This window comes from Centroberyx affinis, unplaced genomic scaffold (genome assembly GCF_046629955.1).
Source record: "Centroberyx affinis isolate AG114_WGS23_722 - 3 ecotype Tasmania unplaced genomic scaffold, CSIRO-AGI_Caff_v1 ptg000560l_1, whole genome shotgun sequence".
In the NCBI taxonomy this organism is placed as follows: domain Eukaryota; kingdom Metazoa; phylum Chordata; class Actinopteri; order Beryciformes; family Berycidae; genus Centroberyx; species Centroberyx affinis.
Window position 1 is genome coordinate 38,312 of NW_027279203.1, and position 16,988 is coordinate 55,299.

Below are 16,988 nucleotides of genomic sequence, written 5' to 3' on the forward strand. Positions count from 1 at the left end.
TAATGATTAGGAGTGGGAGCTAGGCAAAGAGAAACAGGAGGGTTATGCACCTGCAATAGGTCATCGCAGCTGAGGCTGAGTTGTGGGCGCTGCAGGTCCTCTTCACTCACTTTGTGTCCTGACAATTTGCCTGTTGAAACGCCTCGATATACGTATAATAAAGGCGTTGCTTATGTAGTGGTGCTGAAACAGTCTAATACGGTGTCATTATCTTGACTGCCTACGGTAGTAGGCCTATATTAGTGAGATTAATTATACAAATGTTTAACATACACTGCAAAAGTGCGCATCTTCCTACAGGCATACTTATCTTTCCACTGTAGCCCAACAGGAATTTGAAAACATGCGCCTAATGGCAATGCTTTAGTGGGCTGTAATTGTATTCGGCATCCGCAATCACACAGTCTCACAGTAGTCCGAAATGATCGCAGGCAGACTATTTGCTTTTCGTCAGCAGTGTTAACGGGCAAAGACTGGTCATGAGCTCTGAGCAATTTGTTGCGTTTACCATTTAAGGAGGCCTAACTAAATCTTTGCCTACGCGACAAAAAGATGAGCTGAAGAGAAGAGGATAGTAAACTGCACAAGTTGTGCGCTCAACTTTACCTTGGCTGTGGTAAACGCTCGGACGCTCTGCTCACACTGGATCAGCTAAGAGGACATGACTGCGGCTCTGCTTTTCACCGGGCGACGGTGGGACACAGCCGTCAACGACTGCAGTCCAGTTTTTTGACAGCTCCCTCACCTTTCCGCGGCTGGACGCTGCTCCTGGTCTGTGTTCACTGAGGCGGCACTGGCTGCGCTGCCTGGCTCGCTGCCACTTCTGCTCAAGCGACCGTACCAGCGTTGATATCTGGGAAATGATGTTCTTGTCAAGGTCGCGTTCTACCACCAAGGAAATCGAAAGTGCATTTTATGACTACAACTCCCACTGCGGTGCCATGATTTTTTTTTGCACGGTTGAGAAACATACAAATGAAATAAAATGATGACAAATAACAACTATATGTATCAGACAGCCTATCTTTTGGTTAAACAATTAGGCTATCGGTGGAGCATTTTCACATAAGACTGCGTTTTTCCACATTAACTGGCAGTATAGGCTAATGTAGGCTATTATTTATCTACTATGTCTTCGAAACAGTAATCTTCAACTTCAGAACTGACAAAATCGCAGCTTTTACAAACATGCAACAGAATCAAATTTCCACCGGTGCGGGCAGCAAAGGGTTACATTGTAGCCAGCTGACTGACCACGTGACTATTGCGGAAGCATGGAACTATCAACATGAGTAGAAGTTGACTTGTCTCCTGCAACGATGGTGCGTTGTTTTGCCCCGTTTGTTATCTTGATCTGTCAGTGCGCTGTGTTATGTCTTCAGAGCTCAGGTGGGGCTGAATCGGACAGCGCCGTCCCGTCGGAGGCAGCGGGCTGCGGCTGTCAGAACCTGAAGAGACCCGCCGCTGTGGACACCGAGGATGGCGGGACCGCATCCGTCAACCCAGCTGAGAAATACTCCAGAAGCTCGAATGAGAGCCCGGCTGAAGTACAGGGAGATGAGAGGGAATCAAAGAGTCAGGTAACCTATCGCTGCTGCCGTGTGAAAACCTCGGAAATCCAATTCTGGGGGATTTTTACATTTTAACTTAATTAGCCTGTGGTGCTGTTCTACAACCCCTGGGCTTATGACACCGTTTGCCCGTTAGATAAGCTCAGCTAAAAACCCATGGTCGTCAAGCCAAACACAAGGCTTAGTTCCTGAAAAATTGACATTCAGATCAGAGGTTCTCACCCGACTGCTCCCTCGCATTTTTCTTGAATCCAGGTGGACAGCAGGCTGGTGAAAACTGCCCTTCAGCAAATCTGCTGCCCTGCTGAAGTGTCCTTGAGCAAGACACCTAAACCCTACCACAGTGGTTCAACTATGTGCCATGGAGGGCCGAGTGTGTGCAGGTTTTCCAACCAAAGACTACAGCAGCTGATTTCACTGATTAGTTCCTCCTCTGTGAGTGAAGGTGTGTTAATCAGTGAAAGTCAGCTGGTGTAGTGTTTGGTTGGAATGAAAGCCTGCAGACTCTTGGCCCTCCATGGCACATGACTGAGAAGCTCTGCTGTAGATGACCATTACCCTGCTCTCTGACCTACCTGGAAGTGGGAAATTAAAAAGAATTCCCTTATGGGGAAGTGTTACTTCATGAGGGTTTCCCAAAATTACAATCTTCTGGCTAGTTAGTCTCTAATGCCTGTTTCAGAGAAATAACTAAAGACTTTTATTTGTATGTTGTTGTTTTTTTAAGTAAGTACATGTGTTAACTTGATGCTGGCATTGTCAGCTGGCGTTTCAAAATCATTGGATTACCTCAAAGGTGTCCTGAGAAAGGCCCAGGCAATATTAGTGGCACATACTAAGTGCCACATACTACACAGTTAATTCAACCTCCTCCCATCAGTTGGGCGCTTTCTGGTTCTCCAATGTAAGACAAATGAAAAAAAACCCATTGTACCAGAAATAATAATGTTTTAAATACGATTATGAGGTTTCTAACACCTGCACTGTGCACTTTAATAGCACAAATATGTCTCTTTTGTTATGTGCTATGTTTATTCTGAGTTGTGTATATGTTTTTTTGTTTGTACCTTTTAATTGCGTCCTTTAAATTGCCCCATGTGGTTTAAATTGAATTGACGTCCCTTTCTGCAGCACGATTGCATATGCAATAATGTGTGTGTTTGGTTGACTGTATTGCTGGAGAAGGTGTTGTGCAGTCCAGTGGTCAACTTGCTCTCGAACCTATCTTTGCACTCAGATGTGATTACGTTTCCAGCCACAGAGCTTTTTATAGGCCCATAATCCTTCTAATTCTGCAACCTTCTTCTTTTCTGGACTTAATTAATTAATAGAACAGAATGCCTGCTTTCAAAAAATATAAAAAAGTGAATAAAGTTTATTTCCTATGCAGATGGTGCTGATTTCTGGAGGAGAGTTCCTGATGGGAACAGACAACCCAGGCATCCCTCCAGATGGTGAGGGACCTCAGAGGCCGGTGCACCTGGACTCCTTCTACATGGACATCCAGGAAGTCAGCAACCGCCAGTTCCACAGCTTCATCAACGCCACAGGCTATATTACTGAGGTATGATAATTATGTTCAAGTGTAAGCCAGACACTGTATTGTTAGCATTGGAAATTGTCTTCAAAACAGATTACAGATTGCAAATGGAGACTTGGACTCAAAATGAAAACAGAACTTTTTTGTTGTTTTGATAATTCTGATGTTCTGAGGTGATTATTAATTACCATCATCTTTGCTCATAACGTCTTTCTACCTTGTGTTTTTAGGCCGAGAGATTTGGAGACTCATTTGTATTTGAGGGAGTTTTGAGTGAGACAGTCAAAAGCCAAATCTCCCAAGCGGTAAGTATTGATTTTTATTTTTTTTTTGGGTGGTTGACCTATTGACCTATATACACCTGACTTTCTCTTATGCTGCATCAGTATGAATTGCTTTGCAATGAAAGGGATCACTATAATGATCACAATGATTCAGCCATAGGGAGGTCTATTGAAAAATTATCACAAGGCTTCTGAGACTTTTCCTTTGTTTCAATCTGCACTTCTCAGGGGAGACAGGGATCTTTCTTTACACACACACACACACACACACACACACACACACACACACACACACACACACACACAAGCATACACAACCATGTAATCACTCACAGATGGACATCCACTCTTGGGGGTTGCCATGGAAACTTAGAGCGCTCCGGGCCAGGGGGAGAAGTTCACACGCTTTGTTTTTCAAGTTGGACAGAGTTTCTGCTTCCTGCTCTGAGCGTGATTCCTGCACCATTTCAGCAGACCCCAATAATGTCAACCTCAGCATTACAATTCAAAGCTGTACTGAATGTGTCTTGTTTTTTATCAGGCCTTTTGATATGAGAACACTCACGTACACTATAGAGATATTGTGTGTGTAAAGTTTTTTGGAAGAATGACAGTTTTGTCTTTGTATAAATAAGCAAAACAAACACCTACATATGGTCAGAGGTAGTAAAGCTGCACGGGAGCAGGTGGCTTACCTAACAGTTTTCTCTCCACCTACCTGTTTAAATTCCCTTTCTGCAAACTTTGTCTATGCCTGCACAGGTGTAGGTGTTATAACATAAGAGATTAATTGTTACAAACTGAGAACAGTCCTTGAAGAAATAACAGTATTAATATAAATTACAAATGCTGGAGGAAAGAAATATATTTAACAAAAAAGCATGTTTGGTATTTTGAAAATACAATTTGCATTTTTACAGTTTTTACATTTACAGTACATCTTTGAAAAACTTTGACCGTTCACAAACCTCGACCCATTGATCAGAAGACTGTCTTCTAACATTTGTAAATGGTATTATTAAAATTACTATTAAATTGTGTTCTCTCTTGTTAGGAAATTACCATACATTTACACAGCCATATAATAATTAGAAAATGTACAACAACAGTAATTATAGACACATATCTCAAATACATGAAGTGTAAATATTCATAGCTAGACTTTGCCCACAGCTACATTGCTTAGTTTGAAAATAAATATTTCAAAGTTTACGTTGCTATCAACTGTAAAATGTGGATGACATTGGTTTTCGGTGTGGATGATATGACCCTGATATGACAACATTGCCCAAAAGCCACCTAAGGCAGTGTTTTTGTAGAGCAAGAACAAAGAGAATGTATGTGTGTTAGACAAGAGTATAAAGTGTAGGTGTGTGTGGTCTTTATCTTGAATGTGTGTGTCATTTTGTTCATATTATAAGTTCTCAGTGTTCCTAGGGCCACGATGTTCTATCTGTAAATCCTTTGACTTGTATATGGAGTCAGCCTTTTTCTGTCAACGCACCACACATATTTCTCTGCTCTGGATAGACATGAAGACTCACAGTAGTGATATTTGACAGTCTTGAGGATGTTCATAAATTGTTTGTGAGCAACCTGAGTACTGCACGCCTTCTGAAGACAAAAGCCAGACAGAAGGCAAGATGCTGCTTCATCTCAGCTGTCATTGGTAGCCTGGTTGTGTGGCAGAGATGGTGCCATGTACCCAAAACTATACCAGTCTGATTAGCAGATTCAGATAAACCTTTTAAAGTGAGTGTGAGTGTGTGTGAGAGAGGGAGGGAGAGAGAGAGAGAGAGAGAGAGGCCAAATATCATAGTTTTGTGATTTTCTGGGGGTTTTTGGGTTATCAGGTGGCTGCTGCCCCCTGGTGGCTGCCGGTCAAAGGGGCAAACTGGAGGCACCCCGAGGGTCCAGACTCCAACATCACAGACAGGTAGAAGGAAGTTATATATACTTGAAGCTCCATAATGGTAAACCAGAATACCCATGGTCACTCCTCAGTACCAAGGCCCTCACAGGGAATGAGTATGTTGAAACTCGTAACTTGAGTTAAATGTTGATCCCAAAGCGTGTTTTTGGTAGTTGTATGTTTGGGCAAAAGCACTCCCTGCTTAGCCTGATAGGATCTCAATTTCTAACCCTAAACTTGTTTTTGTGCTCTAGGCTGGACCATCCTGTTCTACACGTGTCCTGGGCGGATGCTGTCGCCTATTGCACCTGGGCCCAGAAGAGACTTCCCACAGAGGCAGAGTGGGAGTTTGCCTGCAGGGGCGGCCTGAAAGACAGGTGGGGCATCTACTCAGTGTATGAAGAGAAAACTTGCCTTTCTTCATGTCTTCATGTTTACTGAAGTCGTCTTCTTAATCTACTGCTCCTGCCTGTAGGCTGTTCCCCTGGGGAAACAAGCTGAATCCAAAGGGACAACACTATGCCAACCTCTGGCAGGGAGACTTCCCCACACACAATTCTGCAGAGGATGGATACACCAAAACCTCACCGGTAAGAGAGAACGAGATGGAGAGTTTGGTTTGGGTGTTTTATAGACACCTCATACTGCAGGTTAGGGAGGGGTGCCTTTACCCATAGTCCATTGTTGTGAAACAGGAAGCTGATTTACAATTCAGCTCCTGCCTATAGAACCAACAGGAAATTAATGGTGCTGGAGATAAGAGCTAATTTCAAAAGTTGATAATGTCATGCCAACAACTCACAGCTTCCGGAGATCAAATTAATAACATTTAGATAATATTAATCAAGTAAAATTCTCTACAGGGGGAAATGCGAGCTTTAAAGCCCTAATTTTGCAAGTATCAATCATAAGTGTATACACACATAGACTCTGTAAGGGTGTGTCCTGCTGATGGAAAATAATCTCTGCATGCTTCTGATCGCACTGTAACTGAAAATACAGATCCATTTTTGCTTCACTGTTTACAAGCAATACAAATGTATATTTATATCTCATTCAGAGAGTGAAAATGTCTTCAATCCAAAGGCAATATTAAAGCAATTTTGGCAGATGGGGCTGTACTCTGAATCCAGATTGCACCTTAAATGATCTGCATTTGTGAGTCATTCTTGCGAAAGTTCTTCAGAGTCACATGTTTCTTTCTGGCGTCGATACAAACATATACATAGTATCTATAATTATAGGACTTTCCAAAGCAAAGTTACATTTTCTATGCATTCAGCAGAAATAAGAGTTATCTGTGCTATGCCGCCCGAATACAATGTCTTATTCGGATCCTGCATTGCTCCAACCTGGTGCTACTCTGCACATACCTGCAGGTGATGTCCTTTCCTGCAAATGGCTTTGGCCTGTATGACATGGTGGGGAACGCATGGGAATGGACTTCGGACTGGTGGACTGTGCATCACCCCACAGACCGGCAACACAACCCAGTAATACCCCATTACCTCTTAGCTTCTGTCTCTGAGTGCCAGTAGCCAAATCATTTACCAGCTCATGTTTTTGCTTTGGATGGCGTTTACCAGCTTATGTTTTTGCTCTGATATCTCTTCATCCCTCTCTGTTTTAGGAGGGTCCTCCTTCAGGCACTGACAGGGTGAAGAAGGGAGGGTCTTACATGTGTCACAAGGTAAGGAAGAAAACCACTTTTATAAAGCTAGGTCTCCTCTACAGATTTAATCAAAGAATCAAGTTCACAAGATATAGATTGCCTCTAGACTGTGACTTTAGAGAGACTGCTGGAGTATTCACACCAGGCTGACTGCTTGCTGATATCCTTGGAACTGTTGAGTTAGCAGTTAGCAGTCTTATTTGGATTTGGATTTAGTGGCCAGAGAGGCCTTTTAAGATGTCAGTTGATCAGTTAAAATAAAATGCTAGCGGTGCTGACCTGGTGTATAGCAGGGGTACTGAATGTAGACAATAACAACTCTGACATCAGCATTTCCTCCTGTTTTATTTTTTTGGCCGCGCTGCAAGTTGCAAGTAGGGGAGCTCTCTATTACTGTCCACCTGCTAGATTACAAAGGGAAAATGCATTCTTTACTATTCTCACTTTTCGTTGTAGTATTGTCACTTAGTGAGGAGCTATAAGGCTAAAGTATTGCTCCACTGCATGAGAAACAGCTTGGCCACACTTTCAGTGAATCTGCTTGTTCTGAATGCTTATTTCTTCTTTTATCATGACGTTTAGAAGTGAGTGAAATTCTGTTCATGGGAAATACAAAGGAACACATATATCAGCTCATACAGTACATTTACTGTATGTACTGCACACTTTGAACTATCTGCCGGCGACCAGTCCAGTTTGCTTGCCACCGGCACTGGTTGCTATGGGAATGTGATTGATTGCATGCAAAATAAGTCCTAAGCACAGAGGTCTGTTTGTTTCATGTGAATGAACCATCTGAGGGAGGAGAGGACTTCAATCAGACATGCTTTGTGAATGTGAACAAACTGGCTCAGTGCAAGATGTACGAGAAAGCAACCTCTTTCTGTAAGGCAACTTCCCTCAAATGAGAAATAAAGTGCTGGCTAAATTGACTGGATATCTCTCAGATTGTCTCCACTGTGTTGCCTCTGATGGGATCATGTTATACATAGCCTGTGTTTGTTTTTCAAATAAAACAAACCAGAGATGATGAAGTTATTGACAGTAAAACCCTTTCTCCCTCCCTCCTCCAGTCTTACTGTTACAGATACAGATGTGCGGCGCGAAGCCAGAACACTCCTGACAGCTCGGCCTCAAACCTCGGGTTTCGCTGTGTCTCTCAGGAGCAGCGGTGACAACTTTAACACAGGGTCCTGTAGTCAAAGGCACTGCTCCCTAACCCCAGGCCCAGTGCTGGTTGTAGAATAAACTCATGAAGGGAGCGTTTGAAATTAACATTGATCAACAGCCATTTTAACTGCCAGAGTATTACAGTGTATCTGAGGTGGATAAAACACCTAAATGGGCCCTCCTCAAACAGCCTTTCCATGGAGTATGTTCTACATTCCTGCAGATCTTTTCAGAGTTCTAACATTTTATAAAGTTAAAATTGTTTTTACACATTTTTCCTAAAGAAATTAATAGAAAAAACTCTGGTTCTTATATTTCTAAGCATCCAGCTTTTTACATCATTGAACACAGGTGGAGAGAGCAGTGAATATTAAACTCAAGGTATTATACTTTTCTATTTAGGTAAAAGAACTTGGTTAATTCACTGGCAAAGATCACTGAGGTTTTGTAAATGTCAAAAGGTAATTGCCCAGAAATGATTGATTCTGCTTTCACACCATCTGCGAAAATAATTTAATTGGTTGTTATCATTGTCAGCAATGGGTTGAATGAGATAAAGATCCAATCCATTAATCGATAGAGCTTCAAAATCAAGGGATAATGGTATGTGACTAGTCATTACTGAACATGAATTTTGAATGAAGGTACACTGTATTGAGAATGTGTTTAAAAATGTGTAAACATGTAATGTTTGCAAACACTGATAGACCTGTTTATGACAAATGGACTTCTAAAGGACATAGTTGTGTGTGTGTGTGTGTGTGTGTGTGTGTGTGTGTGTGTGTGTGTGTGTGTGTGTGTGTGTGTGTGTGTGTGTGTGTGTGTGTGTGTGTGTGTGTGTGTGTGTGTGTGTGTGTGTGTGTGTGTGTGTGTGTGTGTGTGTGTGTGTGTGTGTGTGTGTGTGTGTGTGTGTGTGTGTGTGTGTGTGTGTGTGTGTGTGTGTGTGTGTGTGTGTGTGTGTGTGTGTGTGTGTGTGTGTGTGTGTGTCAAGGATTTGCTGCTTTCCCACATTTTTTCAGTTTTTTTTGTTCCACAGACAACTGATCATTTCTACTGGGAGGCTGTTTTTTGTGTGCCTGAACACATCCCTGTGTTTGATTGTTTTGTGTTGTCCTCTTTAAAGGTTTTCCCTGTTCGTAAAGGAAAAAAACAATTTCTTAATTGATCTTAATAAAAAATTGCTAAATACAGCACCTATTTATGTCTTGACGTGGCTGGAGTTAATTCAGAATATAATATTAAGTGACCATAAGTTTCTAATTGAGTGCTACTTAATTTGCTATCACTCTGCTCTGTAATATTGTCCACCATGATGATCATATTAAACTTAGATTTAATAATTCAGCATGAATCCATTCAAATCCCACTGACATATAGGCTGTATCTTTTATCATCCATACTGTGAGTAGACAGAATATCAGAGATCTCTCTGTATCCTGTAGCGTCATTGATTATGATCTATTCATGAAGGGTAAGGTGGACAGAATATATCATATTGAATATGTAGGCAACTGGACAGAGGCTACTACCACACTGGACCCAGACATAGTGCTGTCATTTGTGTCTATATTTATTCAGGTACATCCCAAACTCTCAGACAGATTCAAAAATAAACAGTAGAGTGCCCTTGGCTCCCTTTTTGTGGGCACAACATCCTGCAGCCTCTCCTGTAGTAAAAACGAACTGAATCATTCATGACCCAGGTGACAGAACAAGCCCGAAATGACACGAGACATAAATACAGTCCCTCCAAGGGCAAGGTGTTTCCAATCCAGCACATCAGGTAGCATCCATTTTTGTTTGTGTTGAATATTGACATCTCAGTTTAGGTTATCAGTGTGCAAATAGAACTATAGGTTTGTTTTTTTTTAGTTTTTTGGACTGTTGTGTACCAAGTAAGAGTTGTGCTGTAGTGGCAGTGTAGCTCCCACCAGAGGGCAGCACAGACTCAAATATCCAACCATTCCTGCCGCAGACGTTGTTTACTAATGTCAGAGTTTCTACAGTAGGACAATCTTTTTTTCCAACCGCATGATCTTCCCAGGCTGACTTTGAATTGCTGCATACGTGTTTAAAACTGCTCATTTGATATGAGATTGAGGGTCTGCAATAGATGATGAGGCTACATACAGCTGGTCATATTCTATCTATCTATCTATCTATCTATCTATCTATCTATCTATCTATCTGTCTATCTGTCTATCTGTCTATCTGTCTGTCTATCTGTCTGTCTGTCTGTCTATCCATCTATCCATCCTGCCCCCCTCTCTCTCTGTCATGGAGTACACACACACACACACACACACACACACACACACACACACACACACACAAACACACACACACAGACACACACATACTGTACACACACAAGAGGTTAAGCTGGCAGGATGTAAGCTCCCTCTGTGAGGCTGATTAGATTCAGCGCAGTGAGCACTGTGACAGTGTGAATCGGATCCAGTTTTGGGCTGAGATGGGCTTGAAGTCTTCCAAAACATGAGAAACCACACTGGGAAGCCACATGAAACCTATGTACCACCAAGAAGTCAGATGTCAGAGTGAAAGGTCATTGAGTACCTATCTAAATCTAAGGGGTAAAATATAACAATTCTAGGCATTGAACAGTAAAAAAAAAATGAAAGACCAAATGTATGCAAAAGAACCAAAAATTATTTATTTTGACTTCTTCAGTATACATTTTGCATGGGAGAATCATAAACTAGGCAATAAGCAAAAATGTCTAGCAAATTAAGTGAGAGTAAATGGGGGGAATCAAAAAGTTTCTAGTGTACCTTAGTAAAAACCCAGAATGTTTTAATAAACATTTGTGTTTCTAGCATTTAACAGCACATTTATTAATAAACTAAAATCCTATTTTCTTGCAATTGAAATCGAAACAGTTCAAAAGTATAGTTGATACAACATTACTGCACAATCGCTAACATTCAGTAGACAGTATAACAAGTCTAAATCCCTCCGTCAGCTTTTAATTGAAGTTCGTACAAACTCCATTATCTATCAGTGCACAACAGATTACCTGTTTTACAAAACAGAGAAATAAACATTGATCTCTACTAATACTGCAAGAAGACCATCAGTCCCTGCTGCTGCATTATTAACCCGAAAGAAAGTGAGTCAAAAATGCACCACAGAAATAGAGCATAGCAACTAAGACAACCTGGAGGCTAAATACAGCTGCCATCTTGGAGAGTCCAAAACAATCAAGAGAGATAGATAGATAGAAAGAATCAAACAAGGGCGATACGCTATACTAATAAAAATCCTGTCCTTGATCACTCTGCCTCTTATTAGCAAAGCTGAGAATACAAAAAACATTTGCAACTTTATCCGACTTTTGCACCAAAATGGCAAAAGTGTGTCTGTTTGTGCTGCGGGAGAGGCAGCTAGGCCTCCTCACTAAATCCTCACCACATGTAGTAGCTACGTGTGGTGTCAACAGGAGAGGGTTTTCCCTCTGTGCTGCCATCTTTGTCCTTCTCACCATCGGCCTCCCACAGGTTGATGAGCGGAGGGTAAAGCTCGTTCAGGGGGATGGAGGAGGTCTTCTGCATATACTTCTTCAGGGAGTGGTGATAGTTCTTTCTCTTCCATCTGCGGGCCATATAGACCCCGACTGTGGCCAGGCTGAGGAAGGCCAGCATGGTAGCCATGACAGCCAGAACAGCAGCACTGGGGTGCTGGTCTGACACATCCAAGGCAAAGGTAGCACTACGCGTTGTTACATTAACACAGGACTTGTGTGTCTGCAGGTGGATGTTAGAGACAGTGAGGCATACTTCATACTCAGTGGCAGGTTGAAGGTGTGTGAGGTTGTACTCGTGAACATCTACAGGGACACGTGCTGTATAGGTGATGTGGGGGTTGTCTATCTTCATGGTGGCTGAGGCCCACTTCAGATTTGAGGTCATTACATTGGAATTGACCTTCCAAGAGACCAGGATAGAGTGGGACTCGGTCTGCTTGACATAGATTTTCATCACCTGGGCGCTGTCGAGCAGGGTCCCGTTCACACGGATGGTGGTGACCCGTGTGTCAGCCCCCTCTGTGTTCTGGGCCACGCAGGTGTAACGACCAGAATCTTCCACCTGTACATGGGACAGCCGCAGGGTCCCCTCACTGCTCAGGTGGTAACGCTCTGACACAGTGTCTAAAGTGATTTTGGTTCCAAGAGGAGACACCCAGTAGATCTCAGGCTCGGGCTCAGCCATAGCCCGGCAGTCCAGACTGACGCTCATGCCCAGCTCCAGGCTCAAGTGGCTGGGGAAGGTGTCGTGGGATATGAGGGGGAGGCACTGCTCTGGGGACTCCAGCAGCCTTAGCTCTCTGACACGCTGGCCTCTGAGTTCTGGTGGGGAGGCACACAGCATGGCCAGGGGCTCCATAAAGCGTACTGTGGTCCTGTTGGAACTCATCCATTGAATGACACAGTCACAGCGTAGTGGGTTGCTGTGCAGACTGATCTCCCGCAGGTTAGGCAACACCTCCACAGTGCGCTGGTAGAGGGCATTGAGTGCGTTGCTGTTGAGCATCAGGCTCTCCAGGGAGGGCATGTCCCTAAAGGCCAGCCTATGGACATAGGACAGCTTAGGGTTGTTGGTGGCCTCCAGCTTTGTGAGTTCTGGTAGGTTGTCCAGGGCATAGCGGTCAATAGACACTAACTCCATCATATTGTTGATGCCCAGCTCCTTCAGACGCAACATGTTCCTGAAGTCTCCTTCCTGGATTTTGTGAACAGGATTTTTGTTCAAATCCAGAAATTTCAGATTGGGAACTTTCTGCAGGGCCAGCTGCGGGACTCTGACCAGTTTGTTGTCATAGAAAGAAATGCTTTCCAGGCTATCCAAGCCTACCAGTGCATTCCCTGGAACATCGGTGAGGTCCATGCCAGCCAGAACCAGACTCCTCAGACTCCCGAGAGGCTTAAAGTTCATGTCTAGGAGGCCGATGACTGGGTTCTCCCCGATCATGAGGATCTCAAGGTTAGGTGTTGCTTCAAACCAGCGACTGTCTATGACATGGAGCCTGTTTGAGTTGAGATGGAGGCGCAGCAGACTGTGCAGGCCTGCAAATGCCCCAGGAGAGATGGAACTAATCTGGTTGTGGTTGATGTAGAGCTCCTGGAGGTTGGAGAGGTCCCGCAGGCAGTGGTCTGGCAGCTGGCTGATCTGGTTCTCCTCTAGGTGCAGGGTTGTCAGCTGGTTCATGTTGGTGAGGCCCACGGCTTCCACACTGCTAAAGTTGTTCTGGGACAGGTCCAGCTCTGTCAGGTTGAACAGGGCCTCTAGCTCTCCACTGGTGTGAGAGATGGTGTTACTTTGCAGCAGCAACACCTGGGTATCTATGGACAAGTTGGTAGGGATGTGCGTGAGCCTCAAGTCATTACAGTCCACGGTAGAGGCCTCCCTGTAGGTGGACTGGGGGGTGAACCAAGGGCGGACCTCGCATACACACAACCGAGGACATTCTTTGCCATGTACCGGGGACAGAAGGGGCAGCAGCAACCCTGCACACAACCAGGTTAGTGGAGGCCAAGGGAGGGAGCTGAGTGCCATGTTGTCTGCTCTCTCTGCTCACACTAAGCTTAGATGAGAGGCAATGTTCTGGAGAAGGGCCTGGAGGGAAGGTGAACCACTGTTCATGAGCACCAGCCTCCTCTGCTGCTAGCTAGCTGCTTTAGGTCAATTTCTGAGCTGTAACGTCCAATCCAGGGGAAAGTCTGTATTTGTAGAAAGGAGGTCAGAGGATCGTCGGGTCCAAACTCCACCTCAACCGGGGGCCTCAACGGGGGCCTCAATGGGCTTTTCTGTCCTCACTTGTAAATATTTAGCAGAATAAACCTGAAAGACACAGACACCAGAATAGATGTTAACGCCTATAAATGTAATAATCAGTTTGCAAACAGGTAGAGGTTTAGATAATAATACAGAAAGGAAGTGAAACAGAAAGGGAAATATAGCTGAATAGAGAGAGAGGGAGTGATATTCTTGGTTTCCTTGCAGAGGGTCACAAACAAGGCAAGAAGCAGAACAGTGCCACCCCATAGACATTTAGGGGACTAATTTGACATGCCTAACAGGGCAGAATAAATCTGTCAAATTCTTCTTGTTGCCTTGCTATTGTGTAGACATTCATTCCTCCCTTTTAATGAGCTCTTACACAGCCAGACACAATTTCAAAACAGACAAAAAGCTTCTTCTGAATGTTGAAGTTAAATTGAATCAGATCACTCTGTAAGTACAACAAAAACTATTTAACAACCATCCTACCAGTCTGACCGTGCTCTTAATTAAACAGTGAAAACTAAAGGCACTGTTGCCCAGTGTGCAAAGAACGCCTTGTTGTGGTGGTTAAGAGGTGTCCTTCTGCTTCACAGAAAACACAGAATATAAATTGTCATGTGGAATCTCAATCCATTATAGAATACAGATTAATTATAGACTTCATAGTAAATAGGATATAATGTAGCTGTTCCATTACCCAAAATAGTATGTTTATCTTAGCATATGCATTAGCTAGCAGATAAGAGTGATGGAGAATTTTGGTACAGTATGCATTTGTCAGTATTCAAGATTTTGAGGCTGATATTAGATCTGCTTCATTGATGTATTGCGTATCTGTCTCCTCAGAGATTACCAACGTGTTTTTTCTCTTTGGGCTGGGTAGATTATCTGCATACCAGCTCGGTGTCAGTGATCCTCTTGGAGGGAGGGTGGGGGGGACAGCCTCCAGCTCTGGCTGTGAGCCCATTACACAACAGGCTTAATCTACTGGGACGCTGAGTGAGAGTACGTGCTCTTCATTGTTAACAATCACTCACTGTTTGTGATACAGGGTCTATGGGATGCAGCCATACACACGTGAAGGGAAATGAGCATTGTCATGATGCTAAGGTAATCTTTGAGACTTCTTGAGCTGCTGGCTGTGCTATGTGCACACCGCTTCTGGTCCAGGTCGGGTCGAACCCAGGCAGGTGGTGAGGGACAGCAGGCTGACAGGCTGAGCCCCCCAAGGGAAAGTAATGTTCAACGCTTTTGCTTTCCTCATATCGATTTCAAATGAGCCTTCCGCTCTGCCACATCACCCTATTTAACATGTTTATGAGACCCAATTATCAAAATCAAGCACACTCCATTATTCCTTCTCTCCGTTTCAAAAACAAAACAATAACTGATCCATAGTTCCTCTCAAAAGGGATATTTGATTTTCCTCTGAAAATATCTCCACTGTAATCTTGTATAAAGTGTGCCAAGACAATTCTCTGAGGAGTTGACAGACTTGCACTTGGTGATGATATCTGAGCACAGCCTATGACTACACCTACTCCTGGAGATATTTGTAAGAATGGCAAGTACAGCACTCCATTTACACAAACAGATATGACAGTGATGAGCAATGAGGATGAGGAATCAGTCATCAATTTGTTTAAATAAATCAAAAATGTGATCCCTGTATATTGAATTCTTGTCCATTCATGACCATTTTGTTTTGATACTGAACAAAATAATTACTTCATATTCTCCTTTTAAGCTGTGTGTGTTCAGGCAAGATTTCATTGGTGAGTGTGTGTGTTGTCAAAACTGGCAATTTATCTCCACAACCTGGAGGAATAATCAGCCTTCTATAACTCTCCCAGTGAGTGTGTGAGAGGGAGAAAGAGAGACATTCTTGGTTCCCTTGCTCTCACTAAGAGTAAATGCCACTGTGTCTCAGCCTCCAGTCTGACTCACACTCATAAAAATGCACATTTATCCTCATAAACAGACTGAGATTGAGCATCCAGTCAGTGTGTGTATGTGTGTATGTGTGCTTAAGGCAGAGAAATGGTTTTGGTGGGGGTAGGGGAGTTGTGTTTTGTTTCACATCAAAACCGACAAGTTCCTCTGAAATTCTACAATATTAACATAAAACAGATTCAGTTTGATTTCCCTCTCCTTTCATGTGCTTTCTGTTAATGTGAATTCAGCAGGAACTTGGCAGAGATGAGGAGCCCGGAGATGTGTGACACTACCTCACAGCTTTTATTGCACATTTGCATGCACAATATTTATAGCAGCTCCACAAATACTAGATGAAACACCTTATTATGTGGAAAAATTATGTATGGAGTACCATAAAATATAACAGATATCTCAACATACCAGAACAATGGCCCTGTATGCCTGTAAGAGCATTTGCCAGAATGAAGGAATTAAAGTACAGCAGGTTAAGGTAAGAGTACAGTATGCTGCACAAAGTATTGTATGTATAACCATATCACAGCACATCAACTTTTATCTCCTCTTGAGTGAAAATGCATATGGTGCCTGGTGTCTGGTGGCCTGTCTCTGTAATGGCCCGGTCACACTCAGACCAATCTAACTGATTCCCGCACTGTGACTGATGTGTGCCAGCATGGCCCTGCACCTTCTCATGTCCCTGTTCTGCGTATAGAGCCTGACTGGGAATACCCAGTGGAAATGAGTGGCATCTCCTTCTGCCTTCAATCATCTATCCAGCAGTCTCTCATATAATCCATTCATATATCTTTCAATTAATCTAGTCTGTGCCCTGGTATTCAGAGATCTACCAGGTAATATATTTGTCTGTCCTCTCTGTTCCTCCATGTGTTGCACCGCTCTGGTCTTAAATTGGAGGAGACAGGCGAAGTAATCGCTGCTTTCATGCTGAGGCTATAAAACTCAGACACCTGGCACCAGGTTTCTGGCAGCCTGGCAGCACTATGGGGGGCTGCATCCGTTCCCACCCATCTCTCACTGTGTGTGTGTGTGTGTGTGTTAACCTTACTGACCCAAGGGAGCTTTGCTGAGCACATATGCTC

General features: G+C 43.4%; 2 protein-coding genes across 2 annotated transcripts; one reads left to right on the forward strand and one right to left on the reverse strand.

Annotated features, from left to right (window-relative positions):
* Positions 1–1,039: 1,039 nt before the first annotated feature.
* On the forward strand, positions 1,040–9,331 carry sumf1 (sulfatase modifying factor 1). Its single transcript, XM_071518243.1, has 9 exons — positions 1,040–1,580; positions 2,962–3,135; positions 3,342–3,416; positions 5,249–5,331; positions 5,562–5,684; positions 5,783–5,897; positions 6,687–6,800; positions 6,938–6,997; positions 8,053–9,331. Exons 1-9 carry the CDS (start codon positions 1,320–1,322, stop codon positions 8,152–8,154), a joined length of 1,107 nt encoding a protein of 368 aa, XP_071374344.1. The 5' UTR covers positions 1,040–1,319; the 3' UTR covers positions 8,155–9,331.
* A 2,243-nt stretch (positions 9,332–11,574) lies between these two features.
* On the reverse strand, positions 11,575–13,722 carry LOC139643089 (leucine-rich repeat neuronal protein 1-like). The gene has a single exon (XM_071518244.1). It carries the CDS (start codon positions 13,720–13,722, stop codon positions 11,575–11,577), a length of 2,148 nt encoding a protein of 715 aa, XP_071374345.1.
* Between the last annotated feature and the right edge of the window lie 3,266 nt (positions 13,723–16,988).